Source organism: Prionailurus viverrinus, chromosome F1 (genome assembly GCF_022837055.1).
Source record: "Prionailurus viverrinus isolate Anna chromosome F1, UM_Priviv_1.0, whole genome shotgun sequence".
Taxonomy (NCBI): domain Eukaryota; kingdom Metazoa; phylum Chordata; class Mammalia; order Carnivora; family Felidae; genus Prionailurus; species Prionailurus viverrinus.
Genome location: NC_062577.1, coordinates 16,322,729 through 16,347,618, shown reverse-complemented (window position 1 = coordinate 16,347,618; position 24,890 = coordinate 16,322,729). Strand labels below are relative to the sequence as shown.

General features: G+C 47.7%; 1 protein-coding gene across 2 annotated transcripts in view; it reads left to right on the top strand.

Annotated features, from left to right (window-relative positions):
- The window catches only part of ASTN1 (astrotactin 1), a 303,108-nt gene that overhangs the window by 122,753 nt on the left and 155,465 nt on the right, over positions 1-24,890 (top strand). For both annotated transcript variants that reach the window (XM_047841601.1, XM_047841602.1), the window contains exon 3: positions 24,393-24,786. In XM_047841601.1, the coding sequence (XP_047697557.1) occupies positions 24,393-24,786 (394 nt within the window). The remainder of the gene's footprint in view (positions 1-24,392; positions 24,787-24,890) is intronic.

Sequence of the window (24,890 nt, the reverse complement as noted above, 5' to 3'; positions counted from 1 at the left end):
TGACCTCCTGGCCATACCGTCCCCTTGCCAAAGCCATTGTCTTGTGCTTGGCCTCCTACTAAGAAAATGGTGGGCAGTTCGTAAAATAATAGCAAGATCCCTACAGACAAAACCTCCTCGCACTTGGGTTGTTACTGGCAGACTGATGTGCAAAAGAGGACATGCCAGGGCCCATTTGGGGGCTCTCCCAAGTGCCAAGGGAAGGTTGGTTTCTAAACCTCCCCACTTGGCACCATGGTTTGGCTGTGCCTGTCTTGCCAAGGCGCATCAGGTGCAGGTACATGGGAATCCATTAGCCGTTTCAGTTGTTGAGCTATTCCGAGTGGTGGCCGTGCTCCCGTATTCACACGGATGGCGGGGGGTGGGGCTAGGATGTGTGGGAAAGAATCACTGGGTTTAGGGTTGGAAGGTAAGCTTCAGAGCCTGGCTTTATACGACGTCGGGTAATCTGCTGACCTTTTGGGAAGCTTCTCACCTCAACTGTGAAATGGATACATTCACTGCTGAGGCTTTTTAGTTTCCAAAAAATGGAGATCCACTCAGGTCTTCTCTGTAAGGGAGTTTGACTATAGTAACTCACATGGAGGTAAGGTAGACAAGAATCTTCTCTTTTTTTTAATGTTTATTTTTGAGAGAGAGACAGAGCACGAGCGGGGGAGGGGCAGAGAGAGAAGGAGACACAGAATCGGAAGCAGGCTCCAGGCTCCGAGCTGTTAGTGCAGAGCCCCACACAGGGCGTGAACCCACGAATCATAAGATCATGACCTGAGTCGAAATTGGATGCTTAACCGACTGAGCCACCCAGGTGCCCCAACAGGAATCTTGTAATTAAAAAAAAAAAATCCTCAAAGTAGAATTTCATGAACTCTGGAGCTGAAAGGTTGTGCAGGATCTGGGAGTCACCCTGTCAGCCCCCAGCATCCACGGCTGGTTTGTGGTTTGGCTCTTGGACGCGTCCGTCTTTATTGTTCCCATTGCCATAAATTAGCTCCTTTGTCCAGCGTACTCTGTAAATCTCATCCCCATTTTGATGCTTTTCAGTGTTTGTACTATCCATTTATTCATCAAGTCACTTCACTTGTGACCCCTCAGGACTTCTTGCACCTTGTCCCTGTCCCTGTGGCTGCCAGATTCCCTGCTTTTCCCCACCTCCCCTGACTCCTTAGGGAGACAAGCAGAGGGAAGCTAGTTACCGTAGTTCTTGTTTGTTGACAGCTTTTTTCCTCTCAAATCACCCCGAGGGAGGCTATAACCCTAACCTTCTCCCATTGGCTGTGGTTACAGGAAGGTTGGCTTAGGTGGCACAGAACACGACTAGTCCTGTTCCAGGCCCAGCTCGGAACCACTTTCTTTAGCAGAGGAGAGAAGCCATGATCCCATGATTTGCTTGTTCAATGCGACAGGCGTGCTGCAGGGGAGCCTGGTGGTTCAGCCGGTTAAGCGCCCCACACTATTTTCGGCTCAGTTCATGATACCAGGGTCACGGGATCAAGCCCTGTATCGGGCTTCATGCTGGGTGTGGAGCCTGCTTAGGATTCTCTCTTTCTCCCTCTGCCTCGCCCCCCACCAAAAATCCCCCCCAAAAACACTACTCTAAGTACTTGCGGTATATATTACCGTATGTTTTATTCTCATCACAACACCATGAGGTAGGGATAATTATCATCCCATTTTACAAATGAAGGGACCAAGGGCCAGAGAAGTGGAGTAACATACCTAAACTCAAACAGCTGTTAGTTACACAGCCAGGATTTAAGTCGAAGCGGTTGGCAGAGTCCAGACTCTGTTCTCTAAGAAGCACCAGCTCATATTCTGGCCAATCGTGGGTGCCCAGTAAGTATTTCTTACATGTCCCTTCATCGGTTTTTGTTGTTTTGTCCACTTTTGACTGCTGAGCCTCATCTGATGCTTTTCCCCCATTGTTGCTTCAAAACCAGTAACTCTGTGAGCACTAGGACCCACAAGCAAGGTGGAATATGGATCTTTCTTCCTGTGGCTACACCAGACAGCTAACCCCAAAAGCTCAGATTCCGTTCAGCTTGGCTACACCCACCTGCTAACCTTGGCTTCAGCCACACCGCCTCACAGCTGGCTGCGGGCTTATTGGCAGGGAAGGGAAGAGGGCAGTTAGGGACTTTTCATTCTAAAATTGTGAAAGTCATGTAACAATAAATTCAGCCTTTTTCAGGTACATACTTTCACATCTTTGTAGTTTTTAAAAACAAACAAAAAAAAAAAACATTTTAAAAGCATTATTGACCTGTCATTGATTTAAAAGAAATCATTGACTCATTCATTCATTTAGATATGGATTCTTTACCAGTATCTGTCAGGCCAAGGAGGTAGGAAATTAATAAGACAACCTTTTGCTTTCAAGGAACATTTAATGATATAATTAACACTTAATATTTGAGGATGGCCTTTGGCAGAACTGGGAGGCAGGTAGAGTGTCTACCTTCTTTTCCATTTCTTTATATTTTTTACATCCTTTGTACAGTTTTGTTCTTCTCTTTCCTGAAGCTCATGGAGACCTTAAGTTGCCCCCATTTCTCCAGACAGCAAGGAGAACAGCTAAGAGGCCACATTTTCATGATACTATTTTTTAACAACATGATGTAATACTCTGTTCAGCAATTTAGCTCACTTGATATAGAAGCCAACAAATTTTAAGTGCTTAGTTCCAAAAATCTCTGAAGATCCTTTTGAAAGCGGGAGTCATAATCTCTGTGGGGTTTAAATCGGTAACAAGAACTGGTGATACTCATAGTAATGAAGCTAACATTTTTACTCGCTGGGTCCTAGGCCATGTATGGGATCACTTTCATGCATAATATCAGTCGAGTCTCTAAAAATCTAGTGAAATAGATGGTAATTCTCCCACTTTTCAGATACGAACACTGAGACTTCGAGAAAGTACATCACAGATCCGAGGTCTTATAGGTGGAGCCAGGATTCGAGGCAAACGCATCCGACTCCAGACTTCATTCTGCCGTGACGGTGCCGCTTGCTGGCTTCAGGGTCAGCCGGTTTGTTCATTTTTCCAGGCTGTGGGATAATTTTGCTTCCTCTGGCTAGCACAGTAGAGACCCTTCACTTGATGAACATTGGGAAAGCTCATAGAGAACTGGGCATGGAAGGTGCTATCATGATGGAGTCTCTGAGCTACATCAAAAGGTGAAGATCTGCACTGAGCAAACGGATAAAGCATCGCAGAGAAGCCTGGGGTTGACTCTGGACAGAGGTCATCGAGAAGCCAAGACTCCAGAGAAGGCTATACATTCCATATATTGAACTTCAGGGCGGGAGTTTATAGCAAGGCTTTGTTATCAGAGAGACCAGTTTAAATCCCTGTTCTACCCCTTACTACGTTTTCTAGTGTCCTTGCGCCAGTTGCTTAAAACTCTCTGAACTCACTTTCCTCATTTATGAAATGGGAATGATAATAGATTCTGCTTCTTAAAGCTGTTTTGAGGATTACATGAGATGATTCTTACTAAGCACTTCCTACAGTGCCTGGCCCGTGGGAGGTGCCCAGTAAATACGAACCAGGTAAACCCTTGGGGTGCCGGGCAAGCTGCCTGTAACCATTCCGTGCGCAGTGTGTTACTCCAGGGCCCACTACCTTAGGGAGCCAGAAAAGCAGCTGGGATCATGGCAGCCCCTTGCAGGAGTCCTGGAGGAGTTGTGCTCGGGGGCAAGACTGAGGCAATTAAGGTCATCAGGGCAACAGAACGGGCCCCTTGTGAAGCCGGGATGTGGCCGTGTACATCTAGGGCATTGTTAAGCCACTTCTGTTTTCACTGTTTACAGGGTTTCCTAGCAGCTATCCTATGGTTTGGGAGGACGATTCCAGCTCCAAATTCCCTGGAAGAACTTCACTAATTTATTTATTTATTTTACCAAACCAAATGATGTCATTATGGGAATTTCTGTTCTGCTGAGGTATCTGAGAGTGTTGTTACTCACGTTCACGACCGGAGACGTTTGTGGCCAGCACTGGTGAAAAGGCTCAGGGTTCTTTGTTGTCTTTAAAATTTTTTTAACATTTATTTATTTTTGAGAGACAGGGAAAGACAGAGCATGAGCAGGGGAGGGGCAGAGAGAGAGGGAGACACAGAATCCAAAGCGGGCTCTGAGCTGTCAGCACAGAGCCTGATGCGGGGCTCGAACTCGCAAACCGCGAGTTCATGACCTGAGTCGAAGTCGGACGCTTAACCGACTGAGCCACCCAGGCTCCCCAAGACTCAGGGTTCTTAATCTGAAGGCTGTTATCTTTCCTCCAGCTCATGCCTTCTGCCCATGTCTAAAGTTTTGTTATTCTTTCACTGACCCGAAATTTGCCTTTAAATCTGACCTCAAGCCTACACTCAATGGGTGGTTGGTAGGGACAGAGTAGCTTTGGGTATAGTGGATGTAGGCAGCCATGTGCCCAGAGACAGAAGCCTGCGTGGGCAATGGCAGGAAATCAGGCCACGGGTCTGTAAAGTGCCAGATGATAAACACTTTCAGCTTTGCAGGCTGTTTGAACTCTGGTACAACTACCCAACCCTTGCCATTTTATAGTGCCAAAGTAGCCATATGCAATAAGTAAATGGATAAATGTGGCTGTGTTCTAATAAAGCTTTATTTACCAAATAGGCAGCGGGCACCCTTTGGCCTAGAGGCCTAGTTGGCTGATCCCCATCTAGTACATTCTCTCTTGTCTACAGCACGTAAACAGAGACTGAAATCTTAACAACTTAGTGGAAGTGTTAGGGTACCATTTGCAGAGTGAAAGATAATAGTTTGCTCATTTTAGTCAGACTCCTATAGATTGATTATAATTGTCACTTAAGGCAGACATTGACAGAGATCGTTCTTGCTACAAATTCAAGGCACAAATTCAGGTGAGATACAAGCATATTAGCCTCTCCTGAGAGGTATTGATGGGTTTAGCGAAGACAAAGTTGATGAAAACAAAATATGCTTAGACTTGACAAGGGAATTATCAACAAGGTATGAGTTAGGAAATATGCAATTTTTTTTCCTTCCCTGTGAGGCTGATGGCTCCTGCTTGGTTTCGATTTTGACATACACAGTAGACTTTTGTGAAATGTTTAGATAGGTTACAACAGCCCCTTATACAGAAACACCTAATGTTGGTGGACATGCATGCAGAGAAGTATATTACGCTTCCAGACAGGTCATGATACATTTGGTCTGTGATACGTAAGGACTTTACATTTATTTATTTTTGAGAAACGGAGTGAGACAAAGCGTGAGTGGTGGAGGGGCAGAGACAGGAGACACAGAATCTGAAGCAGTCTCCGGGCTCTGAGCAAGCGGTCAGCACGGAGCCTGATGCGGGGCTCGAACCCACAAACTGTGAGATCATGACCTGAGCCGAAGTCGGACGCTCAACCGACTGAGCCACCCAGCTGCCCCGATACTTAAAGACTTTAAGAGTTAGTGGTGGCTGTCTGCCTTGCTTATAAATAAGGCTGAAGGTGGACGAGGCATTTTGAGAGACCTCACCTCATAAAATCGCCTTATCGCATACCCTGTCAAGTATGAGCCCAGGTTCATTGGAAGTCTTGCCTGTATGAGAGGCTGATGTCAGTAGCTCTCCTCCAGATTGCACAGGAGTCTCCGTGGTACATCCGAGGAGGTCGGGAGCTTCCTGCTGCTGCCTTGCTATTTATGATTCTCCTGATACCTCTGTCACTGCTGCTGACATCCACGAATAGCAAGAGATGAGTCAAATAGCCTTCTAACTTGGGCGAATCAGATGCTCAGTTAATTGATATATTGAACCGTGGCTGACAGCAGTGAGTGCCTCATGGAGAAGTATCTGGGCCTTCTGGGCTTGGCTCCCAGTCCCGAAGTTTGCTTAAGGTGAACTTAAGGGGACTTCTGCAGCCCCCTAAAGCACCATGGCCATAGGAGATCCCTAAGAGATCAGACAGCAGGTGTTTGTTAAAGGGCTCAGCCTTTTGTTTCCTCCCTTCCTATATTCTGTCTGAGCAAGAAGGTGGAAGAATTTGGGACTGAGACGCATAAGCATTTGGGACGTAGAGGAGTGAGTGTGTCAGAACTTGACCTGTCTGGGCCTCAGACACATTCTTACGAGGTAAGGTAAGCCGCCCTACAAACAGACACAGGAGGGCTCTGCCTCCCAACGGTGATGTTGAAGCATCCCAGTTTGATTCATTTTATTCCCTAAATGATGTGGCGTGTACACGCACAGGTCACCATCCCTGGGCTTTCAGCTGGCCGCCTCGGGGGCTCTGCTGACCAGAGCAGGCGGCCTCGGCACCTGAGAGTTCCAGCCTGTCAGAACATAGGCACCATCCTTGGGCCCCGCCTGCGGTTGCAACGGGCAGCACCAACGTGTCCCCGCTGGGGCTCTGCCCGGAACTCCCAGAACAGAGTGACGCCACCAGGCTGTGCTCCCCTAGACGGCATTTTCTCTTCTTCCCTCAACAGTGATACATGCTGGGCCGGGGAGACCAGGGGACCATTGAATTGGAAATCAGGAGGCTTTGCTTATGGGCCTTTTCCCCCCAAAAGTCTGTGAAACTGCAGGCATATGTCTTCACCTGTCAGAAGTCTGTTCTCATCTGCACATGAGTGTTCTTAAAACTTTAGGCATTCGGATTGTGCCATGGTTGGTTTTTGTTTTTTTTTTTTAATCTGCCTTGGTATTTTCTGAATATTTTTATTTACATTGACTGGCTTTTCCGGTTTGAACTTATTTTTGCCTTAGATGAAAAGGCCAACAAAACCAGGGGTTTGATGTTATCATTAATGACATCGGTACAGGTTAGGAAAAATATTATTTTATAAAAGAATGAAATGGAAACCTCCCCTACTTTTGCCAGCCATTGGCATGGCGCCAACTAGGAGCACATGGATGGGCTATGGGCACTCTGCCTTGGGAATCCCAAACTGAATGACCTTGTAAGTTGCTTCCAGCTCTGGTATTCCAGGAGTATGAAAGTGAAGGGCATATGGGACACTAGCAACCCCAGTTAAAACAGACTTCAGAGTAACATACAGAGAAACTGTATTCTGCTCCCTGCAGCAACTCTGTTTTTCTTTTTCCCATTTACGAACGTGGGATGATGGTCCGCGGGGAAAATGGCGGGCTTGTCTGCCTGTAGGTTGGGTTGAATGGAAGTGGTTCTGCCCAGGGAGAGAGCTGTCACTTCCCGCTGTGCTGACCTGTCGAAAGGAGTTTGGTGGCTGGGAGCCTTTTCCCATGGCCCGGTGGGGCCTGTCCTCAGGATTTGCTGAGCCGCTAGCCCAGGGCCTCTTGTGCTCAGCCAGCCGTCCTCACAGTCTCCCACGGAGTCTGCCTGGACACGCCCCCACCTTTGCCTCAGGGAGTACACTGGGAGCCTCCTGGGGTCAGCCTCAGAGTGGAGTGGCTCCTGGACCATGGGAGGGAGCACATTGTGGGAAATAAAAGACCACAACCTTCTGCTTGGGGGATTTGGTGCATCTTGGAGTCACCTCTGGAGCACTTGGAGTCCTCAAAGAGGACATTTCTCCTTCTACCCAGAATGACTGCGAGGAAACCAGAGGCGGAGTGATTGTGGCAAGCACAACCGAGCCGGTGGTTTTATATTTCTTACTCCCCTGATGGCCTCAGTGGCCCTGTGTGCTCTCTTCTCAGGACAGCGCTTGTAAGTCTGCTTTGGAAGGAAAATTCCTGATAGGATAGTGGGTTCTGCCTTGCCAAATAACAGGACACCTCCCAGACTTCCCTTCCGGGAGAGCTCTCCTGGTTCTCAGGACTGCATCTGGACAAGGTCGAGGACAAGTCAGTGCCACCTCTCTCAGTAATGACAGGCCGTCTTCGGTCTCTAAGGCACTGGAGACCCTGCTGTCGTTCTCTTCCCTGCTTCCTCTTCCACATGCCCTTTGTGAGTTCCTTTGCCTCTTTGATCAAACTTGCATCTGATGTTCATTTTCACCTGATTTCATCTAATGAAAAAAATTGAAGCGGGAAGTGGGCCGTGTAACCATTCCTGTGTGGGACTGTGAGTGTGTTCAAAGGGCCGCGTTTGCCTCCAGAATTTTTTACCAGCGTCTATGTCAAAGGCTGCCTTATCCAGTTAATATCCTTCCACGTCACTAGGGTCGCAGAGAAAGAAGAGTGAAAAGGAGAAAAGTAGTTCTTTCGCTTGAGAATCATCTACACAAATAGTGCATTTTATTATTTGGGCAGAGAGGGATCTGTCTTCCTACTCATTCTTTTTTTTTTTTTTTAATTTTTTTTCAACGTTTTTTATTTATTTTTGGGACAGAGAGAGACAGAGCATGAACGGGGGAGGGGCAGAGAGAGAGGGAGACACAGAATCGGAAACAGGCTCCAGGCTCTGAGCCATCAGCCCAGAGCCCGACGCGGGGCTCGAACTCCCGGACCGCGAGATCGTGACCTGGCTGAAGTCGGACGCTTAACCGACTGCGCCACCCAGGCGCCCCTCTTCCTACTCATTCTTACTGCCCAGGATGCCCTTTTCTGTACCCTCTTACTCACTGCTGCTGCACCTGCCATGGCTGTCTTCCTGGATCCCTCCTTCCCCTCCATGTGTATGCGTTCAAATCCTACCTCTCTTTCGGGTCCCATCTCAAATGTGTCCACCTGGCCACCTCTCTGCATCATTCAGCTGGAGACCATTCCTCCCCCTTGGTCTCCTATGGCCGAGCGAACAGGAAAGGCTTCTTTGAGCCTTTCTTATGGCTGGTGTCTGTTTCCATCCAAAGGCAATTTTGATGAATCTTGTCTTCCCTACCAGACTCCAGGATCCTAAATGGCAGGATCTGGTTTTGAGTCTGATTCATCTTTATATTTCTTACAGCTACCAACCCGACGCTTCACACAAGGAATGTCCCCAGTTGGTGTTTGTGAAATGAGTAGAATTTGTTTGTATCATGTTTTTTTTTTTTTTCACTTGGTCCTTATAACTGCCTCTGTCTCCAGCCTTGGCCTCTCCTACCAGCTTCTGACTTACATATCTGCTTGGGTGTCCCACATGCATTGTGAACAATGTTTCCCCACCCACCCTGTCCTCCCTTGTGCCTCCTGTGGTGACAGGACCACCAACACCGTCACCCAGGCTAGACCCCCTTTCTTCCCCCTCCTGATTCATTCACCTCATTCATTCAGCACCACATTCTGCTCATTTTAGTTTCCAGATGCCACTGGAATCCTTCTGTACTTGTCCCCTCTACTGCCGCTGGTAGGACAGCCTCCCTCCCCAAATCCCCCCCTGCCCCGCCCCCTCCTCTCACCAGATTGCTACAGGCGATTCCCACCTGTTCACACTGCCTTCTGACTTGCTCCCCTCAAAAACTTCCCTCTTTCGGGGCTCCTGGTTGGCTCAGTCAGTTAAGCATCCAATTCTTGGTTTCGGCTCAGGTCATGATCTCATGGTTCATGAGTTAGAGCCCCACATCGGGCTCTGTGCTCACAGTGCAGAGACTGCTTGGAATTCTCTCTCTCTCTCTCTCTCTCTCTCTATCTCTCTCTCTCTCTCTCTCTGCCCCTCCCCCACTGTCCCTCAAAATAAATAAATAAACGTAAACAAAAAACTCCCCTCCCATTGCCACCAGGCTGTTCTTAGCAAAGTGCGGCTTGCACGGTATCATATTGCTCACAAAACACCTGAAGTAATTCCCTTCGCTCTGCAAGGTCACTTCCCAGCTAACCTTTTCATGGCCTGACCCTCATCTCGTCTCCTCGGTTTCCACTCTGTCCTAGCCACACTGACCAACTCGGTCATGGTGCCTGGAAGTCCCTTGCTGTGTCATACTTCTGTGATTTCACGTGTGTTTTACTTTCGGCTTACAATGTCTTTCCTCTCCTCTGAGTGGGGTTGCTTCTAACTACTGGCTTTAAAATTCGCCCCGTGAGTTCCCTGGAAAATGCCCTGACCCCTTTCCCTCTAGGCAGGGTTGAGTCATGCTCTGCAGTCCCCGACACGCCTTCCTGCCACGGACCTCATCGTCATCTGTGTGTGCGGCTGTCTCCCTGAACATGAACTTCTTGCTTGGGGGCGGGGAGGGGGTGAAGGTGAGGAGTTCCGCATCTCTGCGTCCTAGCGGAGCCTCTGGTCTTTGCTAGGAGGCCAAGAGGGACTTTGGGAATGAACGGCCAACCCCATGAAGAAGGCTGAGCAAATCTGACAGACAGACAGCTGAGGCTCAAAGGTCCAAGGGCTGAATGACTGGTAAGTGGCGCCATTGGGAACAGAAGCTGGTTGCTGGTCAGCTCGCCTTCCCTCGTCTTGCAAGACCTTTGGTGGAATGTTCTACTCAGGTCTCCTCTCTGATGGTTGTGGCTCCCTCCTCTCCGCTAAACCGTCACCTCCCCTCTTCCCTTCACGTAATCATGGAACAGGAAGCCCAGGGAAGACTACTGTACCCACCAGAGCTGGCTAGTCACAAGGCCATCTCTATCCATCTATTCATCCGTCATCGTCTATGGAATGTTTTAAAATCGTTTTTTAATTGATACTGAGCAAAATCACTGTGAGATATTTTCAGAGTGAAGACTTCGGTTTTGAGTGTTCCAGGGCATGGGTGAAGGACTGGGGTAGTACCCACTAGTGTTATAAATTTAGAGGGCCCCTCCCAGGACCTGAAGACAGGACAGTCCCTGACGCAGCCTCTGGACAAAGCAAACAGCTCGCCTTTCATATCCTCAGTGGCTGCGTTCACACCTCTGCAGTTCTCGGCCACGGTGCCGGGTCCCCATCAGTTGTGAACTGTGGCAGCTGAATCTGACGCTGATAATAGTCACAGTGTCAGGATTTGCAAGTGGTTTCCTTTTCTCCATTAGAATAGAGTCTGCATTATAAGTGCCCGATAAAAAAAGTCGTTCTCACTCAGCTTGCCTTCTGGTCTGGTTTCTTGACCCAGAGGAAACTTCGCTGGGGTTACAGCCGGCACTGGGTGTGCCTGTGGGGTCTACCCAGTATGTAGCCCGCGTTTGTCATGGTGTGGTGGCGGAGAAGACCGTTGAGAACGGCTGGTCCTGACCGTGTGTGGCCCTCTGCTAAGGCAGATGCAGTTTCTGCACTACAGAATGGAGTTAGCGAGAACTCCTACATCCTACCTGCAGTCACTCTCTAGAAGCGGAAAGATAAATGCAAATATATGTGCATACATAAATACAGATAATGCATATATTAATGAAAACAAAAAGTAAAGCTTTGGTTTCCAGGAGAGAGGACTTTCTTCACACCCTTCCCTTTGTAAAGCACGTAGCAGAGGTTTTTCTATAATTAGGTGCTAATAGATGTCTTATAACTGCACTTAATGTGCTGATCATTTTGCAGTATATACAAATATCAGATCATCATGTTGTACACCTGGAACTAACGTAATGTCATATGTCAGTTATATCTCAATCATAAGAAAAAATGTGGTGACAAATTTCTTTAACCTCTCTGGTGACGAGACGCGATTCATGCGGAGTTTTGTGGAGTACAGCAAGTACAGGCCAGTTAGTTTTTCTAGAGAAAAAATGGCTGTCGGTTTACGTGAGGCCCCTGCCATCTCACAGCAGCTTTGCTGATGGCACAAAAAGGTACAAGTCAGAACAAGGTTGGATAAATGGAAGCCATCGTGCTTTCTGGAAGCACAGCTGACGTCTTCTGGATGACGCGTCTGTGGCATGGACCTCCGATCTGAACCACCCACCCTCGTGGGTGAGGATGCTGACGTCCTACAGGAGCTGACTTCTTCCTGGGTGGCTCTGCGCTGAGGGGACCTCTCAGCACTGGCCAGGGAGCCAGCAGAGAGGACTGAAGGTGGGCTCCCCAATGGAGGCCTTAAGTCTGAGTTGACAGACAGCAGGAAAGTCATGTTCTGTGTGCTGTATCAACCTGGCCAAGCCAGCCTCACTTTAATTAATCAAGCAGTGCACTGTCCATGCTGAGAATGGGGCTGTGGAAAGTTTTTAAAGTGGGGTCTCTGCCTGCATGTGTAGTCAGAGCTATGATACGGGACATAGCAGAATGAAGGATTAAAGATTAATTAAGAAATGCCCACATATGCTTTCAGAGTGGGGACAAAACATGTCCTAGGATCGTAGAAATCAAACTCATTTTTGGGAAGGAGAGAAACTTCTGGTGGGGGCCGTGGTGGGGGTAAGGGGCTTAGGCAAAGGGAAGGTGAGGGAGGGCAGGTCAGGGGAGGGAGAGGCAAAGGCTCTGGGATAGGCAATAGGCATGGGCGTGTGTCCTCTCTCTCCCTCCCTCTCCCACTTACTCCTTTCAACCCGCCTTTCTCTCTCCCTCCCTCCCTCCCTCCCTCCCTCTCCCTTACAATAACACTGAATCTTAAAAATAGAAAAAATAAATCACCTCTATTAAGAAGTAGAAAAATAAAATCCCATGAACGCGGTGATCTGAATTAAATCACAATGGTGCCGCTGGTTGGCTGGGAATGGCCCTCCTGGGGTCAGCAGCACATGCCGGCCTCAGGTACAGAATAATGTCTTGTCTGGAAAGATGATGTCTGTCTCGTCAGTTGCCTTGGAAGCAAGAACCCCTGACTATCTTTGTATCATGAGAGTGTCTCTGGCCAGAGCAGGCTGACCTGTGGATTCACACTACATGATCCAGCCACTGATCAGTAAATCAAAACTATAGCAGAGTTGGGCCTTTTGTCACTTTCCACGGGGTTTGGGGGGGGGGGGCGGGCAGAGGGGTGAGCTGGGACTCAGCCTCCAGCTTCCCTCTGCTTGGGCCCATCTTTGGCTGGTGAACACTGGGCCTATGCCCAACGACCTGGTAGAGGTGACTAGTTTCCACCCAGGAACAAAGTGAGCCACGGACCAGCTAGTGAAGAAATCGAGTTACAGGTGTCCAGTTCTGTGCTCAGCCTCATCACCTCCCCGTCAGAGGCCAAATATAAGAGAGAAATCCTGGAAAACCAGAGGAACAAAGCTGACATCACACGGCGATGGGTGGGTGGGATGCCAGGGAGGGAGGAGGCAGAGCAGGGCAATTTTTTTTTTTTTAATTAACGATGGGGAGGATTTGAAGACTTGACAATGGCTTTGCCTGCAAAAATATAATTAGCCAAAGACCATGTGCTGCTGATGTTGGAGGTGGTAGTTGAAGGAAGCCTGCCCTAATGAGGACGTCAGTGCCTCACTCAGAGATTGTCTTCCCAAACCAGGCCTCTTCTCCAGATTCTGTGCTTGATTAGTTCCAGAGAAAAATTGAATTATAATAATTTTTTAAGAGGCAGAAATAAGAGCCACAGCACTTAGCGCATGGCCCAAGAGGAGACTCTTTTGACTGTCAGTCTTCCCTCTCCCTCCCCTCTTTGATATCAGACAAAGCTTGTTGGCAAGAGTGAAGGGCTTGGAAGATATCTTGGCATAGGATACGCTAATTGCGTTTGTACGTCAGCATCTCTGCTGTCATTAATTCCTTCGCCTGCTCCCTTTGCTACAGTTCTTCAGCTTTAATATGCATCTTACTTGGATGCCAAGATTGAGTCACAGCTGGAGTGTTACAAGAGCTGTGGCCATGAGTGCCCGTTGTTCTCATCAGCCTTGTGGGTGAAGTACGTTGCAAGTGAGAGATCCTTTATGAGCAGAAAGCTGTGTGTGAGAGTTTTGCTGACTTCTGTATTTGACTAGCTTTGAATGACTTGCATTGGGAGTGACCGTTATCATCCTTTGAGTTTTAATGCAAGACATGACCTGCAGGGCTTTCTCTTACCTTCTCCAGGTCTGTTGGCCAGCCAAGTTGTAGGTGACCCGACTGCGATGCCGCTCCTGGCTTCCTTGAAAGTGTTCAAGTCTGACACTTTCTTCCAAGTCTGTTTTCTACATGTGTTGTTTCTACATGTGCTGCTCCTCTTAGGTCTCTGATCCCAGACTAAGGGCTTCAGGTGGCAGAGGGACCTAAGTCTGTGTGCACGTATGGCAGACTCTTCTCAAGGAAATGCTTGAACATCTGTACCTTGCAACCCTTAAGACGGCTGATTTCACTTAGAAAATATCCACCCAAGGGGCGCCGGGGTGGTTCAGTCGGTTAAGTGTCTGGCTTCGGCCTAGGTCACAATCTCGTGATTCGTGAGTTCGAGCCCCGCGTCGGGCTCTGTGCTGACAGCTCAGAGTCTGGAGCCTGATTAGGATTCTGTGTCTCCCTCTCTCTCTCTCTGCCCCTCCCCTGCTCATGCTCTCTCTCTCTCAAAAATAAATAAATGTTAAAAAAAAAATTAAAAAAAAGAAAACATCCACCCAAGAATAAGTATCTCCAATAGATTTCCCTTGTCTGTGTCAGAATGACATAATAGATGATCACAATAGATGATCACAATAGATTTCCCTTGCCTGGTAAATACGGCCACCGTTGGCACAATTAAATTACTGCTTGAAATGATGCATTTGGTTAACCCTGTGATCAAGCTTAACTGAAGAAGATTGGGGCGTCCAGGACATCTACCACAATGCAGACATTTGGGAATCCTTACTTGTATAATCCTAAGAGTTATGTGTAGGTGCAAGGCCACTCAGGGCTTAATTTAGAAAAGATGGAGGTTAGGGAATTGGGGCCCTGGCCCAGGCCCAGATGGTGAGCCCCTTTCTACTCAGCCAGGTCATAGAACATCATTAAGACCAGTGGTTGAGTCTTGATTTGGCTTTGTACTAACTACCACACGAACCTGAGCAAGTGACTTAACCCCTCTAATCTGTTTTCTCATCTAAGAATGGAAACAGTAATTTCTGCTACTTATATTTATTGGTAGGATTAAATAAAATAATGAATGTAATTCACCGTGTGCTGTGTTTGGCACACGGTAAATACTTTACACATGGTAGTTATTATTCCTTCTTCATTGCTTCGATACCGTAGGAATAAGGCAGTGTGTCCATAGAATTACAAAATAAGACAGGAATTTAGTAGGGGGGCGTGGATTAAGCATGTGTAATGGGATTGCTGTAGATGCCGAGAAATGCTTTCATAGTGATTTGTAGCCTTTGAGATCTTCACAAAACTAACCCTCAGCTTGGTAGGTTTGTCACCTCTCCTAGTACGGACACTACACCATTGGAGATTCCACTGAGAGGAATCTCCTGGGCAGAGCTCCTGAGTATCTGACTAGACCCTAGCACACCAGACCTCACGGCAATTATGATCAAGTTGTACCTTCCTGCGTGGGACAGGAATAGGATCAAGGCCCACACCCTATGTGTTGGGTCTTCCACCTAGCCCGTGACTAGCAGGTATCTCTGAAGAGCACAGCCTTTAACGATCCGTCTCAGCGTGTTTTTGCTTTTTGTTTGTTTGTTTGTTTGTTTCCCGGAGAGGAAACAGAGCTTTTAAGTCTTCACTGGTTCAGAAAGTGATATGTACCAAATTCAGGGAAATCTTGCCATCTCGATTCTCTCCACCCTGCTATACCCCACTTTTTTTTTTCAGCTGAAGTCATTGGAGTCTTGACAGGTACCTTGCATACGGTCTGCCCTCAGTGACCAGTCATTAATGTTGTTCATTTGCCCGCCCCCAGCTGCTGCCCACAGAGCTATTAGGTCTTTGAGACCTCTCACCTCCCTTTGGGCTGGGCTGCCTGACTTTTGGGAGATGAGAGGAAGAGGGGTTTAACAACTCCATTATGTTTAGAGAGAAAGAGGGTTAAAGTCTAATGGTCATTAGCATATCCTGTGCCAGCTGCCTCTTCTGTTACTTGTTCAATAATTCCCTTAATGTTTGGTCCTAATGGAGCAGATTATTGTTATTATTTTATTTCATCAAGATCACCTACTGCATAAAAACAAAGAGGAAAGGAGGAAAGGAACGTGGCCAAGAATAAGCATTGAGCATTATCCAGCTGGAGATATTTATTTATTGGCTTCATGCTTGGCTTGTGAAGTTTTGAAGGGCTGGTGCACATAGCCCATGGAGGGAGCCTGTCTCACGCAGCTCTGCCCACGGGTTGCTGAGATAGTGACCTGGAGTGCTTTTGCTTCTCTCTGGACCCTTTTATCTCCCAGCCTGCCTCTCGTGCACAGTACACGCATTTGTGCACGTGCACGCACGCACATACCCACATACACGGGTTACATGTGGGGCCAGCCTCTTAACACAACACTGATTGGGGGGTCCCATCCACAGTGTCTGACAAGGCAGTGTCACCTCTTAGAATATTGCCCTGTCTACATCTAGAGGGACGGGAGGACCTCGGCTTTGCCCAGTGTCCTGATTCCTCCATGCTCTCCCACTCTGCTGAGATCTAGGCAGGTCTTTGGAGTTAGGGGACCCGTTAGACTAGCCTTGGACCGGGAACACCCTGCATACAGCAAGCTGCTTCTGCCCACCCCCCCTTCCCCGCCGCTGCCTCACCCGGCTGCACCTGGCTTTGGCATTCTCATTAAGGCAAACAACAGGCGCCTGGTGCCGCTGAAGATCCGAGAGCTCTGAGCTCCTTATGAACAAATGCACTCCTTCGTTTGCTTTGGGACAGCAAAGTTAAGGTTCTGAGGCAAGAAAAAATCCCAAGAACCAAAAAAGCAGCTCTATAAAAAGAACCTGAAAGAGGACAACTTGAAATAGCCCGGGCTGACTCCAGCACGCTAGCCTCCAGCCACTTTCCCTAGAGGGCTTCAGGCTCTCATTAATGAACCTCCTGAAGGCTCATAAAGAAATGGATGACAAACTTCCTGGATTAAAGAAGAAGAATAGTGAGCAAATCTAACCGAATTAAAACTTTGGACCTGGGAAAAGCCAACAAATAAAAAATAAAAAGCTAGCAAGCTGAGTCTCCTCCGGAGAAGAACTTTATTCACAGTGTCTTCAGATTGGAAGAGCCTTCAGATGTCAACCTGCCTAATCTGGAAGACTCTTAGTCTTAGGGATTGTGTCTTGCTTATGGAAGGCTGTCTGTTTGGTCCCCGTCTCTACCTCCCCAAATGGCGTTTTAATGAGGGAAGGTCTTGGAAGGCCTTCTATTTCTTCCCTTAGCTTTGGGTTCTTGCACCCGGAAGCATGGGGAAGGGGTCCTAAAGCATTTGATGGCAGCCAGCTAACATAGTATCCTGCCCCAGTGAGAGGCTAACCAGGCAGGGCAGCTCTGTCCCCCACGTGGGATGTGCCATTCACATCAGAAGCCCCAGAGGACATATTGAGGCCTCTTAATTAACGTGGTGGCCCGTGGCAACTGGAAGGCATTTCCACACGATTAAAGACTTCGGAAAACCCCCAAGGGGAGGTAATGTTCCTAATAATTTATAAATTGAACTCACTACTTAATATGCTTAACATGTTTCTCTCGTCTTCCATTTGGGAAAGAGATGGGCAGGGGATAATGGATTTCTGTTCGCCAGCCACCACAGGAAAGAGAATCTTCAAGAACAAACCAAGAGGCTTTCTCTTCTAGTTTAGGTGACTCCTTCTGGCAGTAAATGGATCCTCGAGGTCAAGAACACGTTACCACAATTTTGATGACATCATCTAATTTTCAAAGGCCTTATTGTGCCTTTGGGGCTTCCTATCAGGGGCTCCGTTGGGCTAGCTAGGGTTGATAGCCCACCTCTGAAGGATCAGTTCCATTATTGCTGTGGTCTGTAGTTACTGGCTTTCCTGCGCAGGAAGAGCTCAAAGACATTTTCTCCACCAGTTTAGAGCTATTTCCAGTTTGACAGGGATCAGTGTTAACAATCAGGAAGTTTTCAAGTTGGAAGAGTCCATTCATTTCTGTCAGTCGCTTCATTTGCTAGATGAAAGCCTGGGGAGGGCGCAGAGGAGTTAACACAGCTTGCCCAGAGCCCTTCTGCTGGTTGGCCCTGCGGTTTTACTGGTGACCTCCATGTTCTTAGTAAATGAGGTCCAGTTTTGCTCAGAAGCACAGGGTCAGACAAGACCTTGAAAAGTCATCTCTGTACCTCATCTGTTTACTGCCCCTGGAACATTTGGATCTAGATTTGAGTATGGCTGGCGATGCCATGCAGACTTGCACAGTTTTCTCCTGTTGGTCTGTCTCCTTTGAAAGCCAGAGATAGATGTAAGTGATCACTGTCATATATGAGAGAGGCCCTTTGCCCCAACAACCCTTGGGCATTGTTAGTGGGAGAAAATAAGAGACATGGACCACCAAACTTGTCTATTTCATTCTGATTTTCTAACTACCATTTAATTCCTTTAGGAATATAATTTGAATTCCGTGTGTCCAGTTGCCTTCAGGGACAATTAATTATGTCTCAGACTCACTCTTCTGGTTACTCCTAGGGTGAAACGGAGCTTTGAAATGTGAGTTGATTGATTGGCTGCAGTCCCTTGACAGATGGTAGCTGGACACATAATCTCAGCTTTTCCATTTCTCTGCCAAGGGTTCACAAAACCCAAGTGACTTCTAAACTTTAGTGACATTTGATAGATGGAGATTCTTTATTCTGGGATTTACTGATCATATGACATTGATACCAGATAAGGGAAGGACTCCACTGGCCCCTGACGTGTTCCCTAGGGTACTACCTCCAGTCCGAGATATCTTTACCTACCCCAGTTTCTTCTGTTAGGAGGAGCAGTGACATTTCCCAGCCCTGGTGAGCTGTTCTCATCTTCCTTTTGTGCCTGAGTTTACCTTTAAAAGCCAAATTATAGGGACTGTTTCCTCTAACTTGAATGTGAAGCCCACGAGCTCAGGAACTATACCTGTATTTTTCACTGCAGTATCTCCATCCCTGTGACCAGTAGACAAATGCCTTGCTGAAGTAAGTAAAAACTTGTTGAATGATTGAGTAATGAAATGAGTGGATGAGTTACATAGCAATTGTATAAAGCTTTGCTTGCAAGCACATAGAAGATGTCTATATTGAAATACATGCACAGTTGACCTCTCCTCCCTCCCTCCCTTCCTTCTTCTTTAGTTATTGAACACCTTTGTGCCATGCACTGTGCTTGGCCCCAGAGCTTAGTGGCCCCTGCTCATGAAGTCTGTACTCTAGTAGATGAGCTGGACAGGAAAACCAAAGGAAAGATGCTTGTGGTCAGAGTTATGTGGAGGCTTCCGTGGGCAGTTTAGTGAGACTAGGGAAGAATCGGCTGAGGCTGTGTCACTGAAATGACTCGGAAGGGCAAGTAGGAGTGAGCTCAGGGCGGGAGGTGCGACGTAGACCCAGGATGAACACACAGGTCAGATAATGAGACAGTCTGGGGTTAGCCTGCATGATTGGGATGAGCATAAACGGAGATCTGCCTAGAACGTTCTGTCCCTGGGCAATCATCATCAGTGTTATGTACAACGTTGTTACACAAAGGTTTCAAAATCTGTAAGGGATCTGACCAACATCATACTATTCTCTCAGGTAAGTGCTGAAAAATGTCAGTGTCATAATAAAATAAAAGCTGGTTTCATTTTTTTGATCTCTATTAAAGCCAGGAGAAATGATTTATTGATTTCTAAAGAAAACATATTTTTAAATGCCACTTTTTTTGCATGCAACTTGTTAACGGATGTGGAGTTCTCATCTACCCCAAACGTGCTTCTAGTTATACAATGTTAATAGTTTTGAGAAAAATCAATAGAATAATCAGAAAACTCATGAAAAGATGAATAAAGAGCAAAACAATTTCATATCTTGCAGTAATTGTTATTTTTTCTCGAATGTTCAGAGTTTGCAACTTGTTGCCTGTCATTGGGTCCAGATGTACCTTAATGCTTTTGCCTTGTTTTGCCTCGCTTTGCATACCATGAAAATTGAAGCTAACACACATAAATGAAGAATACCCTCTGAGCACAGCTAAGGTGATACAGAAATGCAAAGCCAGGAGCTCATGTGTGAATTCCTGCATGCTTTCTGTAAAGCCTCGTGTGATTATGTCGCCATTATGACGTCTTGTCTGGGATCAAATGCATGGAGGAAGTTTGTTCCTCCCACTGAATTTTATCATCAGACAAGATGTGTGCAGCTTGCCTTTCCCTTTTTGACTTGGTTACCAGGAAGCTCCTCGCTGTAGCTCCTGGTTCAGGCACTCTTTCCATTTCATCTGCCACCTCTTTGTTCTGTTAGATCCCTTGAAAGAAAAATTTTAGAGCAGCTCCGACTTAAATCGAAAATGCTTAAAATTCTCTGTGGAAATTGGTTGAAAATAATGCTAAAAGCAAAAACTATGGTTTATCACAGGAATGCAAAAACGATCGAACGCGAGCACTGGATTTCCATGTCATCACTGTAGAAGGAAAGTTATCAAGGTGGCTATATCCATGGCTTCTCCTAGTATAGTGGAGGGTCTCTACATTTTTCCCTACCCAGGACCTTCTTCCTGGATAGAGCAGATAAGCAGTTCAGAGGAATTTGTGTATAGTGACTTTACAAATTATTATTATGACAAAATGCTTTTATTATATATTCATAGCATGTAACATTATTTTTGTGATTATTTATGTATGAATCCACGATTAGTAAGTCCTTGCTAAGGGTTGTGACATCTGCCACCAATTTGGGTTGTAGAAGCAGAGAAACCTTACCACAACTGGAATACCTACGTCAACAGTCCCTTTTCATGTCTATGTCGAGCCTCACCTAGTGGCTGGCGCCCATTACTAATAACCGATTAAGAAAAACCCAAGGTTGTTAGGATCACTGACTCTAAGTAGGGGACACATTTCAATAAAGCAAGGTTAGATATGCTAAATACACTGGCTTAGCCAATCAGAAACTTGTGTTCTAGCTCCCTATAAGTTATTATTTAAAATAAATAAATACTACTTGGCAGTGAGAAAGAATGAAATCCTGCCATGTGCGGCAACGTGCATGGAACTGGAGGGTATTATGCTAAACGAAGTAAGTCAGAGAAAGGCAGATATCATGCTTGCCTCATATGTGGAACTGGAGAAACTTACCAGAAGACCATGGGGGAAAGGAAGGGAAAAAAAATAGTTACAAACAGAGAGGGAGGAAGGCAAACCATAAGAGACTAAGAGTCTAAGAGACTCTTAGATACAGAGAACAAACTGAAGGTTGATGGGGGGAAGGTTGATGGGGTGGGGGGGAGAGGGGAAAATGGGTGACGGGCATTGAGGAGGGCACTTGAGCACTGGGTGTTGTATGTAAGCGATGAATCATGGGAATCTACCCCCAAAACCAAGAGCACACTGTATACATTGTATGTTAGCCAACTTGACAGTAAATTGTATTTAAAAAATAAAAATAAATAAAAAATACTTAAAAAATAAAAAAAGTATATGCATTATATTTAATTAAATAAGTAAGTAAATATAAAATATTCCAAATGGAGTGTCTAGAACCACACCTGGTAAAAGGAATGTTATTTGTTTATTTATTTTTATTTTAGAGACAAAACGTGAGCGGGGGAGAGGGGCAGAGGGAGAGAGAGAGAGAGAGAGAAAAAGAGAGAATCTCAAGCAGGCTCCATGCACAGCCCCGACACGGGGCTCGATCTCACGACCCTGGGATCATAACCTCAGCCACAGTCAGGAGTCAGAAGCTCAACCAACTGAGCCACCCGGGTGCCCCTGGGGAATTTTAGATGAACCTAACAGAGCGGTGCCATGAAAAAGGATCAGGTCTAGAACCACTTTGGAGTGTCTAGTTTTATAGCTTCTCTGGGCATTAGTTTCTTCAACAGAAAAGGAGGGGCTGAACCTAGAGGTTTTCAGTGGGTCTCACAGTTGAAAGAGAAAACAAATTCTTCGTGGAAATTTAACTAAATTGAGACCTAATGATATCCTCCAGGCTTGTGGTGATGTGTGAGGCGCGCTGTCTTATTTTCGCACAGAACTCTTGAAACGTGAGGGTTGGGTTAATTAATTAATTAATCTTGGGTTTGGACGCTTAGTGGGCGCCCCGTGAAAGGTCCTTTGTTTATGACGATGCCTCTTTGGACCCGCTGTCAGCTACATGTGCACTTTGAATAGTTTCTGTGTTTTGTTCGAGAAGGGAGGGTAGATCTAAGTTGGATTATCCACACTCCCCCCACCCCACCCGCTTACGATTTGTGAGACAGAAGCCAGGGTGTGTGTGTTTCCAGTGAGCAACCCCGTACAGCATCACTGGAGCCTGGTGGTTAAGAACAGAGGCTCTGCCATGGGAGGGGAGGCCTTTGGTTCCCATTCCAGAACTGTTTCTTTGCTGTGTGCCCTTGGACAAGTTACTTAACCTCTGTGCCTTAGGCTTTTCAGATGTAAAATGGAGAAATAGTTGACCCTGCCTCCAGCAGCAGTTAGAAGTCAGAGCATTGAGAACAAACGTCTGATACACGGGGACAGCCCCAGAATGGACAACTGTTCTTGCTTGATTACTGCATAATATGGGGGATGAACCTTCGGCCTGCCTCCGATCAAAACCGGGAGAAACTGAGGGGAAGCACGGAGGGGCCCCCCGAATACCTCAATGTGAGCGGGAAAGATGGTGTTTCAGCCCTTCCTGGGAGATTGATGTTTATATTGCTCTCACAGCTCTTTAGGGAATAAAATTACCTCTCGTTTTCACTAGCCTAATTCAATGTCTGACAACTCCTCTCACTCGGGAAGTTATTCTTTCTGTGTGGCTTAATTGCCCATTGTTGCGGTTTTGATTTGGGGTGAAGGAAAAGATGGCGGGTCTGACTCCCAGATAAAGGGCCTGCTGAAAAAACTAGCGGGTGGGACTCCAGCAAATGGGGGGCGGGCTCTGGTTTGTTTGCAGCCCCCTGGGTGTGCTGCCCCCCTGGGCGTGCCGCCCCCTGGATGTGTCTGCAGGGCTGGCGGGCTGCAGGGAGGTGGCGGTCAGCCAGGACCCAGAATACTTGTGTCAGGACCCCCACCCACGCAGCAGCCCAGGCAGCTTCATATTTACACTTTCTGTGTACTTGCCTGAGAGATTTCGCCAGGAGAAAGGGTTCCAACAGAGAAAAGTCTGAAGAACCTGGTGGCCAGTGTCTGTCCCCAACAAGCCGCCTGACGTGACTTGTCTGTCACCTGGCAGCTGACTCTGTTGCTTCCTGTGTCAGCTGCTCTGTGCCTGAGCACACGGTGTGTGTACGTACGGCACACGGTGTGTGTGCGTACGGCCTGAGCACACGTCCTTTGCTCCAGGTGATGTGTGCTCCTTTGCTCCAGGTGATGGTCAGGGAGGGAGGGTAAATGGGAAGATGTATGGGGAGAGGAACTTTATAAATTCAAGATAGAGTTATCACGAGACTGGAAAAGACTGCTGTTGGTGCATTTGAAGGAATGATCTTGACCCAGCCTGGGGTGGGTGGGCCACTGGGAATTAATAGGGGGTTTTCATCTCTAGCCTATGTGACGGGGTGGCAGTGACCAAAGCCCGAGTCGAGGGCAGAGCCATCTGGCACGCCCCCACCTAGTGAAATAGGTTTGGAGGGATATTGACCAAAATCAAGGGACTGAATACAGATCGTGCACGGGAAGGTTTATGCCCGCCGAGCCCCCGTGGATGTCGAGGTCAGGTGTTCTTTGTCGCCGAGCATGGCGTGCTGGCCACTGCTAGACAACCGAGTGGAGTCCTGGTGTTTAAGGAGAGGCCTCAGAGGATGGCCTGGGAGCATAAGAAGGTTGCGAAGGAAACGCCTTTGCGAGCCTGGCCCTAGGACACGGGTCTCGGTCCCTCCCTCGAACTGTAGAAGAATGAGAGATCACTCAAGGCCGCGTGTGTGGGAGCAAGCTGTCCCCTAAAGCCGTGCAAATGGTGAGGGTCCTTCGCACGCTTGCTTGTGCATGCCTAAGGGACATGAACGTAGCTTTCGATTGGTCGATGGCCTTCCCCTACTCCAATGGAAACATTTCAGGTTAGGCTGAGGATAGCCCGGATTCCATGTGACACGCTCTGTTAGGCACTGCGCACAGTTCCCTAACTCGGTCCTCAGCACCCCCTTCCCAGACAAGGAATCTGAGGGGACTTGCTGGTCATTGATGTCGCCGGAGTTAGGACCTATACATGGCTGATTTTAAGATGCGAGACAGGAAGAAATGAGATGCCATCCTGCTGCTAAAAGTTGGCTGGAAACCAGCTTTAGGTGTAACAGATTTGCCTTAACAAACTAACCCCCTCCCCTGTTTCTACAGCTGAAGTGATACACACGCGCGCGCGCGCGCACACACACACACACACACACACACACACACACATCGAAAGACTTCTCTTTCAAATTGTTTGCTAAGCCAGAAGCAACTGTGGATCACTTAAATGAAGCACCGGTCATCGCAATCCCATTTTTCTCCATTTTCCTTAAGCAGCCATCACGGCACACTGCCCCTGTGCCGCTGAGCGAGGCTCAACTCTAAGTGCCTCCTGCATCTGAATGAATGAAGGAGTGAGTGAGTGAGTGAGTGAGTGATGGACGGTGGTAGGGGGAGGGCCGGTGCCTCTCCGCGGGACGAGCTCGCCCATCTTCCCACGTCTGTCTGCTGTCTCTTCCCAGGGTGGCATGATCGCTCTCCTGCTGTCCATCTTGTGCCTGGTGATGATCCTGTACACGCGTCGACGCTGGTGTAAACGTCGCCGGGTGCCCCAGCCCCAGAAGAGTGCCAGCGCTGAGGCAGCCAACGAGATTCACTACATTCCCTCCGTGCTGATCGGCGGGCACGGGCGGGAGAGCCTGCGCAACGCCCGCGTGCAGGGCCACAACTCCAGTGGCACCCTGAGCATCCGGGAGACACCCATCCTGGACGGTTATGAGTACGACATCACGGACTTGCGCCACCACCTGCAGAGGGAGTGCATGAACGGAGGGGAGGACTTTGCCAGCCAGGTCACCCGCACCCTGGACTCCCTGCAGGGCTGCAACGAGAAGGCGGGGATGGACCTCACACCAGGTGGGCCAGTGGGTCCTCGTCCCAGGGAGCTCGTGAGTGAGCCGGGAACAGCAGTTTTCCAATCTTGGTGGCTGGTTGTCGTCCATAATGGCAGACGTGTGCCC